Here is a 22,067-nt window from a genome sequence, read left to right on the forward strand (position 1 = left end):
ACATCCTTGCCCTCTCTAGACCAGGACCAGCCTACTGTGAGATATGGAGGGCTTCCAATGCATTTCCCATGTCAAGATATTAGACAATCGAAGTGCCTGTGTAGCCATCTACTTGAGAAATGATGAAACTAAACTATCTTAGCGATCGTGACAGAAACTTTCAAAGTCTACAAGGCTCTACAGTCTACATGCCCTAGCCACTGCAGACAAAGCGTGTTGACATGTGTGTCATAGAAGTGGACTACAAGGATGCCTCATCGTTCTGGTATATATTACAACTGGGTCCTCTGAAGACAAGTTCAAAAGGATCCTTCTAGCCAAACTCTTCAATTATTCTGCAAGCAACACCTTAATAGAAAACTTGAAGGAATGCAACATGCCCATGATTGTCATGGGAGACTTCCATATGGACATTAAGCTCGGATGATAGATGGCGCCATGGGAACCGTGGGTGCAGAAAAGTTTATGGCCGCTGTAAGGAGGGGGGGGGGGGGGGAGAACTTCAGTAGTCGCATGGCATCCACGGGTTTATTGCCACCGAGAGTCTTAAGCTTTAAGAGGGATATGGCCCCCTAAAAGGATGTGCAGGCGGTAAGTGGGCGGTTGTCGTGTTGGGCGACACCTTCATGCTCATTTATTTATTTACCCTCGGGGCCATGAGACAATATACACAGCGATTAACATTTAATAAATGTTATATGACTAACATATCGAAAGATTTACAAAGTTCACACGAACAAATTGCACAGATATGTTGAGGTAAATAAGAAAAGACGATGAAATATTTGGGTTGATTAGAGCAAACTATGACAACACAAGTGTACAAGAAGGAGATTTAAAAAAATGACTATGCAGCGAAATGGTCACATAAACATTTTTCAAGTTGCTTGGTGTCGGTAATGGAGGTAATGATAGCACTCCAGGGAAGGCAGTTCCACCCCAGGGATGCTGAGTTTGGGGTGAATCTTCATTCAGTTATGATAATGCGCTTGAATAGTGTGAACCAAGCTTGTCCTGCAGAATGACAACAAAGACAGCATAGCCAGCCCAACCATGCTCTGTTGCTCCTTCGAGCTAAGGGCCATGGGTCGGATTCACAAACACAATCGTAAGTAACGATAAAATGCGCCTATGACGTCGCAGCCTGCGACGGGCGTACGACGGCGTCGTAAGCGGTCATAAGCGGGATTCACAAAGCTATCGTAGTGGAGAGGGTACACCTTTTCCCGAGGAAGAGAGAGTTGCTCATTTCCTGTCGCGTGCAACTCTGAAAGAAACAGCCAACGGGTGCAAGACAATGTTTTCACTATGGTAACAATGACGAAAATCTGCAGTCGTACCAATTGTAGTTGTCCCGTTAGAAGAAGTCATCAGTCCCCCAGTTGTGTTGCTACTACACGTGTTTTGGCCTTTCGGTAGCCATAATGGATGCCATGCAATCACAGGCGATATTCCCGCAGGGATATTCCTAGTATGTTTGTCTCGGGCGGGGGGGGGGGGGGGGAGGTCTGTAGGGGTGTGTGGCACCCATATTTCCAGCTTTTCTGGCTCTTTTGGCCTCTTGCAGACAATTTGAAGGGATGTTACAAGATTTGGGGGGGCTTCTTAGGGGGGTATAGGGGATGCTTGGAACGTCCCTGTGTCACAATTTTATGCAGCACAAAATCTCCGCATTTCTTGAGGGTTATCAAGTAAAAAAAAGTGTGCCATTGACGCTGTGGAGGATGGTCCCGAAGGGTCTGTAGCAAAGTGCAATGTGTGGGCGCGTATTACGGAGTCTTGTTTGCTGTCTCCACATCCACCGTTGCCAAATACACCGCCATCTTTCCTCGTAAGACCGCTCGGGAGCTCTCGCAGGATTCCACTGTAAGTTGCGAGGATTTTGCGACGCGCAACCTTCGTGAATTTAGACTTTGTCGTAACTTCCTCGTAAAACCGAGTCTTGACGGATTCCGTCAGACGTGCTTTTTGTGAATCTGACCCCAGATCTGCCGAACCATGTTATCTTCTCGTGCTTCTCAGCTCGCCAGGAGCTTTATCTTGTCACCGTCGTTGGCTTCTGTCTTTGTCATCCACCTCATCACCGTAACAGTGTGTGTGCGTGTGTAGTAATGTGTGTTGGCTACGAGCAAATGTCATGGGTGAAATATAAGTTCCAGCCACAAATATGCAAAACACAAAGCCTTCATGTGTACTGTCATGGTTCCTCGTAGGAGACCTTGTGTTTCAACTCTTGATCAACCAGTAAGCCAGCCCACTGATGATACTGTATGCTTCGTCTACTCAAAATTTTGCATTTTTGTTCAGTTTTTACTTATTATGTTACCTCAACTATGCTGAGCAACAGGTTGTTTTTGCATGTATTTTAGGGGTTTAGGCCAGGCAAATGAGTAGTACATTGAGTGTCGCAATGAGTAGTACATTGTGACAGTCTTTCATACTGTCTGGTTTTGGATCCAAGAAATAAATGTTTTGTTCCTTCCATTCACGGAAACAGAACCCGGACCTGTGGGAGCCCTGAGATTCTCAGACATTCGCATGACCTCTCTCAACCTCAGCTGGGAAATGCCTGAGGAACCCAATGGTATTATTGCTGGCTACCTGGTCAACTATGAAACTACAGAGCTCAACGCTGGTAAGTGCTTGTATCCTTTTGCGATCTACTGTATTGTGTTACCTTTGCAGTGACCTTCAGGGATGGTGGCAGCAGATAAGGAATGTTAGCAGGGGATGAAAGGGGTACGCAACGCTTGATTGGAGTGCATACCAAGTGTTGGTGGATGTACAGCTTCGCTCACAACCTATGGCGGGGGGTGATCCCGGCACTCACTGTGCTGTCTGAGGTTTCCCTGGTTTTTCTGGGAGTCTTTCCAGACAAATGTCAGCACAGTTCCCCCTGAAGTCTGCCCAGGATGCATACTAACCCCGCTGTCCTCCAGTCCTTCTTGCTGTCCTCTCTCCAATTCTATACCTCTTTCATAGCCACAGTTGCTTCGTGGCTCTGATACGAAATAATAATTTAAAATAAACACTGTCTTTAGTACTTTCCATGAAATGCTTTTTCCCTGTTGGGATATTGTGATTACTACGTCACATTCCGATGCATGCTAAAGGCTGGTGTCAAACTATGGTTAGGCCAGAAGTTTTCTGGCAATTAATTTGCTAAAATTTGGGGTGTAAAAATCGGGAGTTAAAGTCGGACACGTTAATTCATGCAAATTTGGGTTTAAAAACGGTGCTGATCCATGCTCATGAGCAACATTCGGGTTTTATTGAACACTAAGATGTGCAAACTACCATAGTTTTCGACTTATGACATTACGACTTTCCTTGTCAACAAACGCTCGTAGCTGCGAAAAACCTCACCAAGGTGTTTCTCCCTCAGTTGCTTCCCCAACTGCATAGTTTTTGTAGCAGGGCAGTACTTTTTGATGACATGTCCAAGCTCATCGTCAGCATGCTCGAGACTGATGCCCGAGAAACAAAACAATCACACGAAGTCATCAATTGCGTGTTGTGACACTTCCTCTTTATTCCTCTGACACACGGTGATGTCAAAGATTGTCGATTGACTTGCTTTTTCGGCCTCCGCCCTCGAGCTGTTTTCTTTTATTTTGGGCACGCTCACGCTGACGCCTCACCGTCCTCTCCTACTTTCGAAACGACGTGGACTGGATCGGCTTTGCGTGGTATGTGCAGATAAATCCAACATGGCAGCTTTCTCCATAGTGATGACCGATCGCAGTTCGAACACTCGTTTCGTTTCCATGGGTAGAAATCGGATTTTCTCAAATGTTTCTAACGCTGCCCCGGCAATGCATTCAGGGGTACATTTGGGGAGAAATAGGGTTAAACCCGAAAACTTGCGACCCTAATTATGATCACTGAAATTTGTCTTCACCGCCTCACATTTGTTGCAGAGTCTGGAAAGGAAGTGCGGCAGAAGGTATTGCAGCAGCACCTGTGGGTGGGAAGTCTTCGTGAAATGGCTACCTACCGCTTTTCTGTGAGAGCTAAAACATCTGCTGGTTATGGTCCTGAGAGGCGCAGGAATGTAACGACTGGACCACAGGACGGCTCACCTTTGGCACCACTGGAATTTGCCCTACAGCATAGCGTCACATCGGCAACATTGTCGTGGACCGAAGGCTTGCCAGGCGCCTCCCCCATCACGGGATACTTGGTTGAGGCACGTTCGGTGCCCCATCTTGGTTAGTTTCTCATTCATTTACAAGAAATATTTTGAAGTCAGTGGCATGTTGCAATATAATAGCTTTCGCAAACATGAATAGTTTTTACTAGAGGTGTGCGAATATTCGAGTTTTCGAATTCGAATCGAATATCAAACGCTCGAACTATTCGATTCGCGAATCGAATATCCAATATTCGATTTATATTCGACTAATATATATATTCGACTATTCGAACTATTCCAATATTCCAATTCGATTCCTATTCCAATATTCGACTATTCCACGAATATGAACGACACAACCCGAAAGTGGGCTTCACCTGATGCTTCCGTGCATGAGGTGAAGCCTGCTTTACGAAATTGCCCCTGCTACACGACCAACACAGGCGGGACATTATTTAGTTTAAGATAACGTTATCCAAAGTTAGTTTTGTAGACATCGCCTGTGGAAGGGGTGGCGCCCCTCCCACATGCAGTTTAGCAGTGCCGATGAGGGACTTTGATTTGATGTCTGTGAGGTTGCCTTTAAAAAGTTAGGACTCTCGAATAATGACTACAGCCCACGAACAAGAAGGGTGTCCTAAAGATGTCCTTTACGTCTAAAATTTCAGTACTGCAACTTCCTAGGGCGAGTGCGAAGAAACTACAGGGTGTTCATGGCAAAGCTGAGGCAGGATGCCAATTCGTTTGTTTCACAAATGGCCTGTGGTTGTCTGAAACAATTACAGCCCCATCCGTATAACATGCTACTGCCTGACATAAAATTTTGAAATGAAGGTAACCACTCCAGTACTCCAGTAAGTGTGGGCTCACCTGAAAAGCAGGAAGCAGTCTCATGTAAAATTAAAGAGTAGGGACTTTTAGCAGAAGAATTGCACGTCTGTCTTGTAACAGTTAATGGCAGCAAAATTACAATAAAGCCATGGGCTACAAAATGGAAACTTTTAGTGCGAAAGTCGCATATTGTAAATTTTGCACGAATATTCTATATTCGATTCGGTATTCGGACTTTTTTCCTCCATTCGATTCGATATTTGATTTGACTTAAAATATTCGGATTCGCACACCTCTAGTTTTTACTGATACAGTCGAACCTCATTAATTCGAACTCCACGGGAACCGTACTTTTGTTCGAATAAAGCGGAGTTCGAACTAGCGGGAGGCCCACTGAATAACAGCAGTAAGTGCGGGGTGAGCGCAAATCACGTCAAACGCGTTGCAGCCTGCGAGGCTAGGCCTTGCAAGTGTGCTCTTCGTCTACGTTCCTTGGTGTTCTATCATGCAGCACAGTTCGCATTAAATCCCCAAAGCCATAAAATCTGCATTTATTCACAGAAGAGATAACATACCTTTACATCACGAAGTAATCTGTTATCTGCGTCTGCACGCGCTTCCTGAAACACGATTCAGTCAACATGGTTTGCAGCTTCTGTAAAAGTTCGAGAAAGTTCCACTTTGTCCTCGCTGGAAAAGTAGCGCCGTGTCACATCTAGTGCCGATGCTACTTCCGATGCCTTCGGTATTGGCACCGGCTCACTGGTTTGTTCACCCAATACATCATCACTGTATGTAGCAGGATCTTCAGGCTCAGTCCGGTCGGAGCGCACAGACTTGATGATTTCGGTGAACGGTCCACGGTGCCCAACCGGTCATTGAACGGTCCACATGTGTCCTCACCTTCATCTGCGTTGACATAACTTTAGAAGGTAACTCCCTCCGGCACGTTGAAACAAGCTTCACCAAGCAGGCGGTTGTCGTAATCGGAACAAATCTGTTCCACGCTCGCAGTGTCCTCCAAGGGTACGCCGAAACTGCACTTTCGAAAGCAGTTGGCGATAGTTTCGGGTTTCACGGTCTTCCACGAGTCTTAGATATCACGCCACGTTCCACCTCTCACAGAATTTGTACCTTGGTCTCCAAGTCTTTTGCCGACGAGTAGTTCCCCCTTTTCGCCAAAAAAATCTTCACGTTTGCAAGGTCATGCACGAAAGGAACCGACTGCAGATGGCGCGCACTGTGGGCACAATTCACGGGGTCAACAATGGTGGCAAGGGGAGGACAAGAGAACAGAGAAGGAGGGAGTCCAAGGAGATTATGCCGATTGCGCGTTCCCTGCCTTTCAGTTCGGCTGCCATAAGGAGGTCAATGCCTCTGGAACATGTGGAAAAGGGTTGATGCGTCATGGGCAGCGCTTGCGGATCAGGGTCAATGTTCAGGAGGTGGTGGGAGTTGAGATGGGGCCGGCCACGTGGGAAAATATCGGTTCGAATTAGCCGTTGTGTCCGTTCACCAGTTCGAATTGTCAGGAGTTTTTTGCAATTGAAAAGATAGGTGTTAGACGGGACCTATGTATAAGTTCGAATTATCCGGAATTTCGAATTAAGCGATTTCGAATTAACGAGGTTCGACTGTACAGTCAAACTCCTCTATAACGAAGTTCAGGAGACCGCGCAAAATCTTCGTTGTGAAGGTAACTTCATTAAAACGGATGTTTTGAAGGAAAAATGCCTTAAAATGCTAGCAGTCTTGTTTATTGGTAGAATTTCGTTGCTCTCATCAAAACACACCTCAGACATTCAACCTACAGTAGACATGGAACCTTATCTTTGTTTTGACCTTTTTACCCCCCTCGCAACAATAAACCGCGAAGCTGTGTGACGAAAACAGCGACCACAACACATGGAGGGAACATATCAGGACAGCTTCTGGCAACATTACACGTCACCGTTCCGCAAGTCGGCTTCACGTAACGCCTGTGTGCTTTAGGAGAAGCTCACTTTAGGAGCGCGCGACTCTCGGATGGAAAGCACGTGCTGGGCCTTTTGAACCATTTTGCGAATTTCGGCAGCATAGACCAATAACTAAGACACAAAACCGTTAGGACTGGCCTCTTTCAATGACAGTAAAGGAAAATGAACACTCACTGTCTTGCCTCAGTTTTTATTTTGGTTTAATTCTTTTGATGAGAATTTCGGATTAGTATACGAATTTTTTGCGCGACTATCCTTGTGTTTGCTGACCAAGAGCGAGGGAGGCTCCACCTCCTGGCTTCTGGCCAATAGGAGGAAGTGGAGCACTGGTTCTTCCCAAGCCTCTGCTCTCGCCTAAGAGACGGCGCAGCGTTGCCGGTGTTTCCTTGTGTCGAACCTCGTACGCTCTGTACAGCCTGCCCCAAGAAGCAAGTCGCACAGTCAAGGTCCACGAATCCCGACTTCGCCCCACCCACCTGAACAAGTCATCCGGTTGGGCAAATGCCAGGAGGATGGACACCTGTTGTCTCTCCCCACCGTTTATTACCCCCGTAGAACCGTCATCTGTGGCGCCGAGTGCGCTGTGTCAGAATGAGAAACACTCTCATTTTGTATACCTTTTTTCAGTAGGGGTGTGCGAATATTCGAGTTCTCGAATTCGAATCCAATATCAAACGCTCGAACTATTTGTTTCGCGAATCGAATATCCAATATTCGATTTTTCGAATATTCCACTATTCCACAAATATGAATGACGCAACCCGAAAGTGGGCTTCACCTGATTCTTCCGTGCATGAGGTGAAGCCTGCTTTACGAAATTGCCCCTGCTGCAGGACCAACACAGGCGGGACGGTGCTTAGTTTAAGATAACTTTATCTAAAGTTAGTTTTGTAGACATCGTCTGTGGAAGCGGTGGCGCCCCTCCCACATGCAGTTTAGCGGTGCTGACAGGGGACTTTGATGTCTGTGAGGTTGCCTTTAAAAAGTTAGGACTCTAGAATAATGACTAGAAGGGTGTCTTAAAATGTCCTTTACGTCTAAAATTTTAGTAGTGCAACTTCCTAGGGCAAGTGCAAAGAAACTAAAGGATGTTCATGTTCAGATGCTGAGGCAGGATGCCAATTCGTTTGTTTCACAAATGGCCTGTGGTTGTCAGAAACAATTACAGCCTCATCTTTATAACATACTACTGCGTGACATAAAATTTTGAAATGAAGGGAACCACTCCAGTACTGCAGTATGTGTAGGCTCACCTGAAAAGCAGGAAGCACTCTCATGTAAAATTAGAGAGTAGGGGCTTTAAACGGAAGAATTGCATGTCTCTCTTGTGCCAATTAATGCCAGAAAAATTACACTAAAGCCATGGGCTACAAAATGAAAACTTTTAGTACAAAAGTCACAGGTTGTAAATTTTGCATGAATATTCGATATTCTGAATTTTTTCCTCCATTGGATTTGATATTCGATTCGACTTAAAATATTCTTCGAACACTTGAAAATATTCCTTAAACACATGCTCAAGGCACCTTCAAAACAAGCATGCCAAGGCAGCGGTATTGAAAACACTGCCGGGGATCTACCGGATAGCCACCCTAAGGCGCTTTTCATCGGAGTTTCCTGACCAGAGAAAGTCTTGAGAGACCGTTATGAAATGAAAGCAGCGCTGAAAACAAACATTGCGGAAATGGTCGCGCGTGATAAGCACAACGTCGAGAACCGCGGTTTTGCACTGCTAAAGCTGTTACAAACTATGCATTACTGTTAGGGACGGTGGTCTCACATGTGGCTTCACATGTGAGAGTACAGTGAAACTGTATAGGTGGGGTGCGATAGAGTGCACCGGTTCACCAGAAAGAGAGAAAGGAAGCACACGTATAGGCGGGATGTGCCGGTTCAACAGAAAGAGGGAAGAAGCACGGGTAAAGCTATGGTGTGACGTCACATGCACGCCTCCTATACTTTCCGGCAGCATGACAAATGTGGAAGGCATCACCAGTGCAAAAAGAGAGCCCTTGTTACCTTCATTTTCCTTCTCGATAACCTGCGAGCTGAAATGTGTTCATGAGTAACGATTCCACATTCTGAACATGTCATTACTTCCATTGTCTTTACTTCCTTTCTGTCTGTCTGTTTCACCAGTGCTTATACAATGCCAACACAGATTTCAGTGTCCATGAAAGATTTTCAAACTGCAAGTTGTTTTTACACTTTTCAGTTTGCCTCATGAGAACAACACATTGTTTCATTGTAAAACTAATGTGACTGTACATGTCCAATAAGCATGTATGCCTTGTTTTAAACTAATATATTACTACATATTCCTCATTAACCCTTTTCAAGTGCATGTCCTGGGGCATTCTTCTAAGGATCAGCAGCACACAATTGTGGCTGTAGTATTAGTTCACTGCACAGTAGAACATCGTTAATTCAAAGTTGTCTGGACGACGAAAAAATTTTGAATTAAGCGGGCATTTGAATTTAGCGAACCTGGGCACATGGTGAAGGAAAATATATTTATTTGCCAAAGAACTCACAGATCTTCGTCTGCCGCTTTCCGAAGATGACATCGCACGTCACTGTTCGTTCAAGGTGGGCTATGAAGTTCAAGATGCACCGATCGCAGCCGGCACCATTGGCTTAACAAACTTCAGAAAACTACGGTGTGCGTGCAGATTCATCGCCGCCGCCGTCATTCTGTTCATTTGCACACGACGTGTTCAGAACGATGTCCCCCGTGAGAGTTGTGGCATAGGTCTGTTCTGTGTCTTCTATCCTGGCGAACTCTTTGAAAGACGTAAAGCCCTCCTTGGAGCTCGCATCATCGGCAGGAGCTTACAGCACGTTGCAGATCTCGCAAATGCGACGATCGACGCTTCTTCTTTCATCGTCAGCGTCTTGTACTTCTCCCGCTGTCTGTCTCCACAAGCAAGAGGTGGACTTCGAAATGGATCTCAGTAAAAGTGCGGAACGAAAGCAAGTCAAAGCGCTGATCGCATAATCCGTAGTGGCAGCACAGCTGGGACGGTGGATGGCTAGGAAGCGCAAGGAGCGAGGAGGTTGCACCGCGTGATTGGCGGCTGGAAAAGGGAAGTCAGCAAGGGAGCAAACGCGAGGCTTTTATGGCAGCTTGTTGTTGCGTAGGTTCGAAGCCGATGGTACATGATGAAATTTGGTGGGAAACTTACGAATTAAGCGGGATACAGGCCAGTTTTCTTCAAATTACGTGGACAGATTGCAACGCGTGAAGACTGGAACGCAGCAATCCTTCCAATTAACCGGAATTTCGAATTAAGCGAGATCGAATTAGCGAGGTTCTACTGTACTTTAAAATCGCTAAAAAGAAATCCCATGTTTAAAAAAAGCCCAGTGTGCTTAATTGTTACTCTTAGAAGCCTTTATCCTATGACATGATATTTGAAATTTGACTCGATATTGGAAGGGCAATTCTGCAGATCTTCATATTTGATTCGTATTAAAAATATCAATATTTGCACACCTATAATTAAAAACATAGCCGGCTAAAAAAATTGACATCTGTTTTTACTAACCAAAGGTGTGATATATCAGAGTTTGAATTAACGAGGGTCTACTGTATATGCAACTACATGCAGACAAGCTGTCGTGGTTATTCTTTTTTTCTACATTGTATTATAAGTGTATTACCGTAGTAATTCAGTCTGGAGGATTAAGAGAGTTATTTTCAGGTCCATTTGTGCAATGAGATCTGAACACAGATTGTATGTAATTATGTTTGATGTGAGTGTTTCTTATCACATAAACTACTATAGGTTCTGAATATGAAACATCCTGTAATATTGGAAAGTGGGCACAGTTCATGTTAACATTAAGTTAAATGAGAATGTGAGGTGTTCTTTTCTTGTTAATCATGTATTTGCTGAATCATTGTCTAAAGTAAAGTTAATCAAAATTAATGCATAGGACGGGGATATTTTCAGTTTCAAATACTCACACAAACCTCTTGCTTATGTCCTGTTAACAGCGTATTTCTTTTTGTAGGAGATGAATGGCAAACGATAGCTGAACTGCCACCACAGTTATCATACACAGTGAGCTACCAGAACCTGGTTCCATCCACCAAATACGAGTTTCGTCTGTTTGCCCGCAATCACTTTGGTGTGAGTCCCCCAGTCTACACTGCAGATTATGTGGAAACCCCCAGTGAGTGAATGCTTTATTCCTTGTACCCTCACTTGTCAGCTTGGTGTGTACAGGACATGCATATTTTGTTTCAAGGTCTTGTAATGTATCATTTCAGCTGTCAGCAGTATAGTGCTGGTACACACTGTAATTACATTTTAGAAAGTTTCATAGCTTTCAGGGTGACTTGAGCACTCCTAGGTCATCCCAAATGCATTGGCCCGCCTTTCGTGCCCAATCCAGTACCATATTTTAGGGGGACGTGGGGATCAACTCGTGAAAAATGAAACAGAAAATAATTTTCTGGAAATAACATTTTTGGTGGAAAAAATCTATCTTCTACGGGATCCCAAAGTATTTTTTTTCAAATGTTCCAAAGTGTTCCAAAATTCGTTTTTTCTGAGCCATGGTAGCAGGCAATGTCGCGAAAGTGAAGAAAAATTGCTGTTTTTCAAGCAGCTGTATCTCGGGAATGACACTACCGAGCAACGGCATCTTTACACCAATCAAAAGTACTTTTAGTCCTCTTCTTGCGCATCTGAACTTCTCCAGTGAGAAGCGCTCTGATGAAGAGGGGAAGTTCCAAGGTCCATGCCGAGAAATCCGTGCCACGCGGTCTCTGTACGCATTGAGTGGTTTCTCGGCGGATTGGTTCCTCCACTCCTCGGTTGCCCTTGGCAACCGGCTCTTCTGCCGCCGGAGTGTCTGCTCTTTCTCACAAGGGGATTGTGATCTCAACCTTTAGTTACAGTTTCTTGTTATGTTTTCGAACTTGGACTGTTCCTATGATGAACAACCAAGTTCTTAAATGAAAGTATGGCGCTGTCCACCATTTCGGAAGCTGCCAGTGACAAAGCAGAAGAAAACGACTCCTGCACCGGAATCCAAAAGTGGCCGCTTTTTTTATGTGTTTAGCGGTAGTGATGTCGTTGAAGCATGACCAAGTACTTCTTTTGGTGTTGTCTTCGAAGCACTGCCAAGTACATCTTCTTGTAATGTTCTGGAAGCTGTGCCATTCATGAGCACAGGTCGCACCATCCAAGTTCATTTGGAGCCTATGGTTCCCACTGGTCCTTGAATATGCTGGGATTTCAAAATGCAGTGGAAAGAAGGGAGCATAGTGTATGAAGTGAACCTCTGCTGGCTATCCTAGCCATCAGAAGCATTGGACAAGGGTCTACTGCCTTTGTTTTTTTTTGTTTTTTTTGTTTTTTTGATTGGGTGTTAGCGCCGCGAAGCAACTGTGGCTATGAGCGACGTACAGATGTGAACAGACGGAGAGAGGATAGCAGGAAGGAGTGGGGGACAGGGGGGTTAGTATGCGTCCTGGGCCGACTTCAGGGGGAACTGTGCCGACATTCGTCTGGAAAGTCTTCGGAAAACCCAGGGAAAACCTCAGACAGCACAGCCGGCGGTAGGATTCGAACCCAACACCTCCCAGTCTACAGCACGACCTTGGTTACCACCAACGAGCGGACGCCTTAGCCCACTCGGCCATGCCGCTGGTAGTCTACTGCCTTGACTGACTGTTGGTCTAAGACAAAAGGAGCCAAAATGCATCATACAAAGAGCCAGAAGGGTGAGGTAACCTGTGCACAAAAGGACACAAAAGACTATAGTGCTGGAGCCTTTTAATGTGCAGTAGAAATAATGTTTGCGCTTCATTTTCTCAAAACAACTTTTTGCTCTACCTGCTCCGCTTATGAAACTGATATCTCCACAACCGCTCGGTCTACAGTAAAACCTCGTTAATTTGGATCGCTGGGGACCACCGAAAATGTCAGAATTATCTGAATGTCGAATTATCGAACGGGCAACAAAATACCAGGTAAACTTGCCATTATCAACGTACCTTTATTGCGAAAAGAACTGCGAGAGTGTGGTTTGCCTTGTACAGGAGATTTGTGCGTTTAAGACAACTTTTCTGATAACTGGCAAGTGCTGCACTGCTTCGGCACCGCTGGGAGCACTACAGCAAAAGTCTTCCAAAACAGCGAGGGCTTCTGCAATCTGCAATTTGCACGGCGGGAGGCAGGACGCCACGAAAATGGTCATCCTCTTCGTCTTCGTGAGATGTTCCATCCTCCAACTGGTCTCAGTCCTGATATTGCACAAACCCGCAATGGCGAAATCAGTTCGCCACAATTTCCGCTGATGTGCTTGTCCACACATGCGCCAAAATATGAACAGCGCTGAGGAGCGTCACATCATACTGCTTGCTGGTACCCATGCAGAGCAGCATGCGTTCCAGGACATGTCGTCGGTACCTGCGCTTTATGTAGTGTATACAGTCAAACCTCGCTTTACGAACACCCTTCGTTTCTCAGAAAATCGTTCGTAAATCGAGGTATTCGTAAATCGAGGTCCGAGGTGTGCAGTGCACAAATACCTCACAAAACCACGGGAAATTGATTTGAATAAGTTTTATTTTTGAAAATACTCCGTAATTGTGCTCTGCACCATACTTTCTGCAGGGTCTGTCCTGTTTAGAAGAGATGACAGAAGTCTGACACTTTACTCATCCACTCAGTCCTCAAAGTACCGTATCGCGCTCTCGATGTGATTCCACGCAGATCCAGCTGTCACATGTTCTCCGCCGCCACTCTGATGCTCTTCATTATCACTGTGTTCACTGTCTGTGTTCACAGTGCCTGACAACCGCACCAAAGTATCATCGTTAAGCGGCTCACACATATCGTCACCGTCAGTATAGGAAATGCACTCCTCTGCGGCCGAGTCCGGAAGTGATGGGTCCAAGATACGCATCTGCCTTTGTAATTCTGCTAAGGGCAGGTCGTCGTCTGAGAACGAGCCGTCGTCGTTACCGTCGTCGTCACATGCTGCACTGGGAAGGATTCCAGTATGTCTCCAGCAGTTCCTGATCGTCGATTCTGAGACAGAAGCCCAGACTCGGCTGAACGTCCTTATGCACCAGCGGACACCCACCGTCTGCTCTTCCCCAGCCTCGGCAAGGGCTATGTAGTGGCGCATAAGTTCCCTCTGGTATGCAACCTTAGCTGCTCTGATGATGCCGGCATCTAGGGGTTGAATCTTGGAGGTTGTGTTGGCTGGAAGGTACTCCACACGAAGATTCGTAAACGTCTCGCTGCGAAGATTGTGGCACCCTGCGTTGTTGACAAGGAGTATCGCCTGCCTTTTTTCTCGTTGCAGCCGCCTGTTGAATTGCCGTAGTGTGTCCACAAAAATATCGGACGTCATCCAAGCCTTCCCGTTTGCATGGTAGTGACAGTAAATTTCTGGAGAAAACTTATTTCCGAAGTCCCGTGGTCGCATCGCTTTTGCTATGACCACTGGCTTGCACTTATCTGTCCCGGAGGCGTTGCATAAAAGACCAACAGTGAGTCTTGCTTTGCTGCGTTTAGTACCAGAAACAGGGTTGGCGGCTAATGTCCTGGTGGGACCGAGCTTGTAAAACAACGCCGTTTCATCAAAGTTGTAAATGTCTACAGGGCTGTAGTCTTGGAGAATTGTCTGAAACCTTCTCCGCCCATCAGCTACTGTAGTCGGGTCAACGCCGCCGCTCTCGCCGTGGAGCCGTTGGGAAGATAGCTTATGACGCCCTTTAAACCGCATTAGCCAGCCGTTTGAATAATGAAAATCAGAAGGCACGCCTAAAACACAAGAAAACTACATAAGCACCAAGACGGAGACAAAAACGAAACGCATGGAGCAAAGAATAAGTGCATGTACAAGCGGCTTACCTTGGAGGGGACCAAGAAAACGGGCCTTTTCTACAAGCATCATGTCGCTGACCACGGCTTTGCGCTCTGTCATGCTTTCGACCCAAAGCACCAAAGATTGCTCAAGTGCTTCCAGCTCCGACGACCTCTTCCTCATTGACGAAGCGTCCGCTGAAGAAACTTGAAGCCACGCATCGGACTCTTTCAGAATAACAGACAACGTCGACTTTACAATCCGTATTCCCCTCTCACGATGAAACCAATCCAGTATGGCGTTCATATTTGCCGAAGGATGAGACTGTTTCCAACGGCAAATATCACGCTTGTCACCGGCTGTAAGGACTTAACGCCTTCTCTTGGAACGGCAAGATGTTTCCATCTCGGAGACCTGGTCCAAACTGACAACCGTTCGGCTGTAAATGCCCGAATTATTCTTTCAGGAAATGATGAATCATGTTTGTGGAATGTAGTGGCGTTGGGATATTGTGTGTTTGACCTTGGCAGCATGTACTGAGGAACTTTCATTATCCTCTGGTCCATTGACCTGTCCTCTGTACGTTCATAACGCCCGTTCGTATTTCGAGGTCGGAATGGCTCGGCTACTTTGGGTCCGTTCCCTAATAATCCGTTCATAGTTTGGATATCGAGGGTTCGTAAAACGAGGTCAAAATACACAGAAAAAGTTTGGTTCCCTGTGGAGCCGTTCGTAAGTTGAGGGAATTCGTATATCGAGGGTTCATAAAACGAGGTCCGACTGTAATGCCTTGGTCCATGGGCTGTAAGGCAGAGGTTGTGTTGGGCGGGAAAAACACTACGTTGACCCACTCAAGGTCAGACACGTTGCAGTGTGCGCTGCAGTTGTCAACAACAAGGAGTACCTTGCGCTCCTTAGCACGGAAATGATGGTCCAGCTTCTGCAGCCAAAATGCCGGACGTCAGGCCTTCTGATTGGCACAACACTCCACCGGGAGTTGCTTGAGGTTTTTGAAGCACTTGGCTTCTGCGCTTTTCCTATGACAAGCAGTGGCAAGCGCTCCGTCCCAGTCATGTTCGCGGCCAGAAGGACGGTCACTCTCTCTTTGCTCCTTTTACCGCCGACGCATGATCATGATTTGAGCGTGATCGTCTTGTCTTGCAATGCTCTGAAGAAAAGAGCGGTCTCGTCCGCATTAAACACGTCTCAGGTCTCGTAGGCGGCTATGTGCTCCCGGAGCCAAACACACCACCAATCTCTGACGACATCTTAATCAACAGCAGCTCTCTCCCCGCAGATGTTTCGAAAAGATAAGTCTGTGGCGTTCTTTGAATCGCGAAAACCAACCTTCCGAAGCTTTCAATGCTTCGATCCCCATTTTTGCTGCAAAGTTCTCGGCTTGCGTGCAAATCAGGGGCCCACTCAGAGGTAACTGTGCATCGCGCGAGTTCACAATCCAACGAAGAACACAATTGTGGGTATGCTGCTGTACGAAGGCGTTTCCACTTTCCGTGAAACTTCTCACCTTCCATGGCCGCGATGATCTGTGCCTCATTCTTCACTGAGGTTGCCAAAGTGCTCCTTTTCACATCATATTTTTTCATTACTTCCTGTCTTGGGACACCATCCTTCAGCGCTTTAAGAATCTCGACTTTTGTTGCAAGGTCCTTGGTCTCGTACTTTGCACGCTTCGCAGGAGGAGCCATGTCAGAACAGCATGCACGTCGTGCAAAGACTGGCTGATACGTATACACGTAGCTTAAAACGAGATTTCGCTTCAAGATGGCACCTGACGTCACCAACTTCACGGCGCTGATGACAATGGCGATGTGTCCGTCGCACTTTGCCGTTTATTTTTTTTTTTTTTTTTACCGTTTTGGCGTCTGCTGTTGCGCTCCCGTGCGCTTCCCTCGAGACGTGGTTGTTTGAATTGTCCGGTGCGCATGCGACTGCTGCCGAATTAACGAGCGTTCCTTCCCATAGACTTTTGCAGATGTTTGCCGGGACCGCGCGGGTCGTCCGATTTATCTGAATTAACGGGTGTCGAATTATCGAGGTTTTACTGAATTTTGATGCAGTTTGTTTTCTTACAATCACTGAACCTTTCTAGAGGTCGTGCCATTTTTATTGTTTCGGGTAAATCAATTTATAATTTATGCTGTCATAATACGTTTCTATATCAGATGCATCAGTTGCAACCACATGAAAAAAAAAATGAAAACCAAAAATTGTCGTGGTGAAAATTGAAAAATACCAAGAATATCACGACCTCAACCATGTATTTGGGAATACACTCCAAGTTCAAGCAGTCTTCTATCGCATTTTTCAAACTCTGCAGCCCCTTTACAAAATGCAAAGAGAAAAAAAAAAAAAAGAACTTTCTAAGATATCATTAATTTTTTGTTTACCGTATTTTCACGCGTATTAGCCGCGGCTTATGCGCGATTTTTTTTTCTCGCGGACACTCTGCGGCTTATCCGCGGGTGCGGCTTATCTGGTGACTATTTTTCCCTGGTACTTTCCCCATACCCCGGATTAAACGAAAAGGCCGAACTGCCTCATGTTTTTCGGAACTGGACCGCCCTGCCAGTGCACGAACAATACCGAACAGGGGCGGGTCCACATCCGAGTGGACTGACCTTCCGAATACATTCCGCCACGCAGCTTTAACAAAAGGTGTGACAGTGATTCATGTCTCCTGGAACACCACTAACCTGTCAATCCACGAAAAACACGCAACAAGGGCACAATCCGATCTTAGTAGAACACTAGAACTGACCTCCTTTGTTATACATCATGCCGACACCGGAATGTGGACAGGGTTTATGGCCTTCCCTATGGTCTCCTCTGTCGGCAGACCCACAGGAAGGGTTCAATACACCTGACATCGGGATAAAACGTGGTCAGCTAAGCATCAGTTCTCATTTGACCAGAGCAGCAGCATTCGTGGACACGGGCACGGCAGTTAGAGGTGAGGCATGGCTCTAACGCGAAGGCACAGCTACGACAGCGGCTTCACACTAAAAGTCGTCGACTTCGCGGACCAGTACGGGAACAGGGCAGCTGGCAGGGAGTACGGCGTCGACGAGCGTTGAGCGTCTCTATTGATTTTATATGTGCATCACTGGTTCAGCGCACAAAGCAGTCGCGTCGTATTACACGCGGCTTATCTGCGAGTGCGGCTTATCTGCAAAAACATTTTCAAAATGTATCTAAAAACGAGTCCTGCGGCTTATCTGCGGTGCGGCTAATACGCGTGAAAATACGGTAATTCATTTTGAGAGCGTTGTCAACATCTGTGCAAATTTTCATCATAGTTTATTAAGAAACAAAAAAGTTTGTGTTGATCCCCACGTCCCCCCTTAATCACATATTGGCCACACTCACGTATTGAATGCACCCCTTGACACAACTTGAGCTCTGAAATGCTGGTACTTTTTTGTTCCCCACATATTTAATGCACCCTGACTTTAGCACAGCCGGATCATCTCACACAGCGCCAGCCACTTGTTCACGCAGTTAACGAGAACGACTACCTGGCGCTAGAATGATGAATGCTTGATGGAATGGAAGACAATTTGCTGTGAGAGAATTGCATTGTTCGATTCCGTGGATATCTCGGAATAATCGCGACGATGAGGGACAATCGTGACGTTTACTTCCATGGAGATCGCCGTGGATATCTCGGAATAAAAGGGAGTTAAGTGCACTTCAAGTGTTGGGTTCCAATTTTCCCCTGTGTACTGAATGCACCCCCTCAATGGCACAATGGTTTTAGATTAAAAAATGTGCATCTTTTACCTGAGTAAATATGATAGTTTTCCATAAATTTTTAGTCACTGTCAGGGCCATTTTATTTGTTTTCCTAATTTTCCACATCTTGCGATTCTCCCACATATGCTGAAGGGTACTCCCACGTACACTTTGTACAATTTTGGTTCAAATAGTTTTCCACCAACTCAAGGCTAGCACACACAACGTCTCTTACCAACCCTATTTCTTAATTTCATCTCGACACGCAGTTGAATCATGCACCACCATGTTCACATGATTTTCACCGCAGCATGTTGCCGCACACAGACCGGTTGACATGACCTAGAATGGTGCTTTGTAATGCTCACCTAGCAGAGCTGGGTCGCACGATATTCAGTAGCTTGCCTCGATATTCGCACCCGTAGTGCTGGCTGGAGCCATCCTGTCCATCATGGGGAGTTATACTGCTGTCAGTCATACAGCTATCATTTCAACTGCATTGCTGTGTTGTGCCATGCCTCACTACTGTGTCTTGTGGTGCTTTAATGATTCTACAAGAAGCCAGAGGCATGACACTTTACTGGTAGGTATTGTCTGAGCATGACAACTTGGGATGGTGAAGATCAAAAAGGACAAACAGGAATACAAATGCAGTGGTGACATTGCGTGCATTGCAAATGGAAGCTGCGATGTTGAGGGAGCATTCTGTCAGTTTACGTGTATCTAAAAGCCTGACATATCCAGAACAGGTTCAGGGATGCTTTGAATGCAGATGATCATCTCTCGCAAAGCTGGTAGAAGCTGGTGGATGACTGGTAGAAACAAAAGGGAATGACTAGACCCAAAATTCCAATTCACTGGTGTAAACAAACGAAAAGAGCACAAGAAGATGGTTTTGTCTCGTTTTGCACCATTTCGTTATCAATGGGTGCATTAAGTAGGCACCCCGGAGTGAGAGTGCTTCAGACACCGCTCACCTAACGTGCCACTCGCCCACCCAGGGTGAGACTCAGAGCTGCTTTTCGTGCTCCCGTTTCGTTTTGGTGCATGGAAGCAGATGACAAGCGCCCGGGTGCTTGAGATTTTCCGTGACGTACTTCTTGTTGAGCACTGGCAGAACGGCCTTCGAATCGTCAAGGAGAAGTCTTCACAACCGCAGTCATCTGTTCGAACGTTACTATAGGTTCGAAAATAACCCAATGTGTCCTTCGTCTGTGCACTGCATAAGCAGATAGCCGGAAGCAATATCAGCGAGCGAGCAGTGTGGCGCTCCAAAGTTGCTTTCGCTGTTTAGTGGCCGCTCTGGGTGTGTCATACCCCCAATTTGAGTGTGCCAAAAGAGGGGCGCCTACTTAACGCATTCACTGTAATTGAGTCCTTATGTGTGTTAGGATATTTTCTTTTTCAGTTTTTCAGCTGTAATATTGAGCTACATGGGTATGCCCCAGGCGTTTTTGGGTACATGGGTATGGGTACATGGGTGTGCCCCAGGCGAAAAGCACGTTTTTCGAAAGAAAAAAAAGAGAGAGTGAGATTTAGCGTGTCTCGCATTTACGATGAAGATGGGATGCTGAGCAGCTGTGTTGAATACGCAGTGCTTGCCCTCCTCCTGTGCCAGTATTGGTAACTGAATTTGTGCTTTGTGCCCTATGTGTGCAGAATTTGTGCATTCGCAAAAAGATCAGTCCCCGAATTAAATGACCAGGCAGCCTCTACAGTCGCCGTCCGATTTTTCGGACTCTGCAGGGATCGCACAAAAGTCTGATTAATCGAGTAGTCTGAAAAAAACTTCAAAAGTCAACTTTATTAAGCACTAGTAGGCCGGATAATGTTGTTGATGCTGTCTTGACAGGCAGTCTTCCATCTGTGCCTCATAACATAGGCCTTTATTTCCTCAAGTGATATTTCGTCACCGTATATGGACGAAAGTACCCCAATCACCTTCATTATTTCTGAGTTTGACGGCTGCGCTGGGGGACAGCAGGTTGTCGATATCATGAACGCATGGAGAAAACATACTTCTGGCAACATTAGAAGTCGTCATTCCGCAAGTGGGCTTTACCTAACGCTTGCATGCTTTAGGTGAAGCTCGCTTTAAGCACTGTCGCGCGTCTCGCAGCTGAACAGCACGTGCTGGGCCTTTGTTAATTTATGCAGCCTTGGCCAAAACGAAGACGCAAAAGCGCTACGACAGGCCTTCTTGACTCGGAGTAATGGAAAATAAATAGTCATTGCCTATTTTCTTGCCTCCATTTTATATTTTTGGTTTAATTCTTTTCATACGAAATTCGGATGACAAGAATATTTTCCGGCGTCCCGAGAGATTCGATCGAGATTCTACTGATGACGCTATTGGTGCAGTGGTTGCACGTTACTACGATGCGGGAAGGGGGACCCAGTCCCCTTTTGACCTATTTCACTCCTTACTAGATTTATTCAAAGTGGGTTACAACAAAGAAATGACTAATGCGCAGTTCCTTGACCTTAGCATTGCGTCATACACACATGGTGAGCTGGCTACCATTCGTGACGGGGCTGTACGGCATCCGAAATATTTGACATTGTTATACATTAACTCTATGGGGCCCGCAGCCGTTCCGCAACACGTCTGAATAATCGGGCACGTCGGAAAAATCGGTCAACGACGTCAACGCCGTTGCCAAGCATCAGCAGGTTCAGTTTGGTTGGCAATATGTTTGAGTGCGAAGAGGACGATACTCGAGACAGGGAGAAGAACACAACACACGCACAAAATTTCTCAGACACAGCAAACCTTACTCTTCTTGCTTCTTAAACTCTTCGCAGCTATGCGTCATTTAGTGGCACCCTTCTACTACTGTCAATAGTATCTTTGAGAGTGCCTCGGAGATAAAAGTCTCAAGTTGTTAAATCAGTAGACTCCAGGCCATGCCGCAGTCCCAAAGCTTTCCAATCCATCAGGTTCAAAAGGCAAGGTGCCTTATGTTCAGAATAAGGCAGGCCCCGCCTTGTTGCAAATACATGGACATGTGCTTAACAAATGGCTGGTCTTCACTGAAGGCAAGAACTTTTGGGGGTAGAGTATCACCCCTGGCGATGAAACTCCCCATTCATCATCTCACAATAAAGTTATTGTTGTTGTTTTTCTTTGAATACCCTGCTGACATATTAGTTGCAGGTCAGGCTTTGTTTTAAAAGATTGGTTCAATGATTGAGCCAGTATATTCCCACACACACATTAAATGACCACCGACACTGACTCCTCATTACTCATACTCCAAGGGTGTGCACTGTGCGTACTAACTTGTGCATTCCTAGTAAAATGTGCCTCATCAAGCCATTGGCAATGGCAAGAGAAAAGTGTTGCCGAAATCTAGGTGTTTGCAAAAACCTGCAGGACACAATGTCTGTTGGAGACTGATGTGCTGCAGGTGGTACTTCTGGTCATGTAGTCTTCAGACACTCTAACTGGATGTTGTTCCCAATTCAAGTGCAAGTTGACGAATGACAGGTTTTGGGCAATTTTTTCCTGTGTGTTAATGGCCTCTTCATTTTTCTCA

General features: G+C 46.0%; 1 protein-coding gene across 2 annotated transcripts in view; it reads left to right on the forward strand.

The window, feature by feature from the left end:
- Positions 1-22,067, forward strand: part of LOC135391523 (protein sidekick-like) — a 177,372-nt gene that overhangs the window by 141,611 nt on the left and 13,694 nt on the right. For both annotated transcript variants that reach the window (XM_064621796.1, XM_064621795.1), the window contains 3 exons: positions 2,498-2,635; positions 3,921-4,211; positions 10,960-11,121. In XM_064621796.1, coding sequence (XP_064477866.1) covers positions 2,498-2,635; positions 3,921-4,211; positions 10,960-11,121 — 591 coding nt within the window. The remainder of the gene's footprint in view (positions 1-2,497; positions 2,636-3,920; positions 4,212-10,959; positions 11,122-22,067) is intronic.

This window comes from Ornithodoros turicata, chromosome 4 (assembly GCF_037126465.1).
Source record: "Ornithodoros turicata isolate Travis chromosome 4, ASM3712646v1, whole genome shotgun sequence".
Lineage (NCBI taxonomy): Eukaryota > Metazoa > Arthropoda > Arachnida > Ixodida > Argasidae > Ornithodoros > Ornithodoros turicata.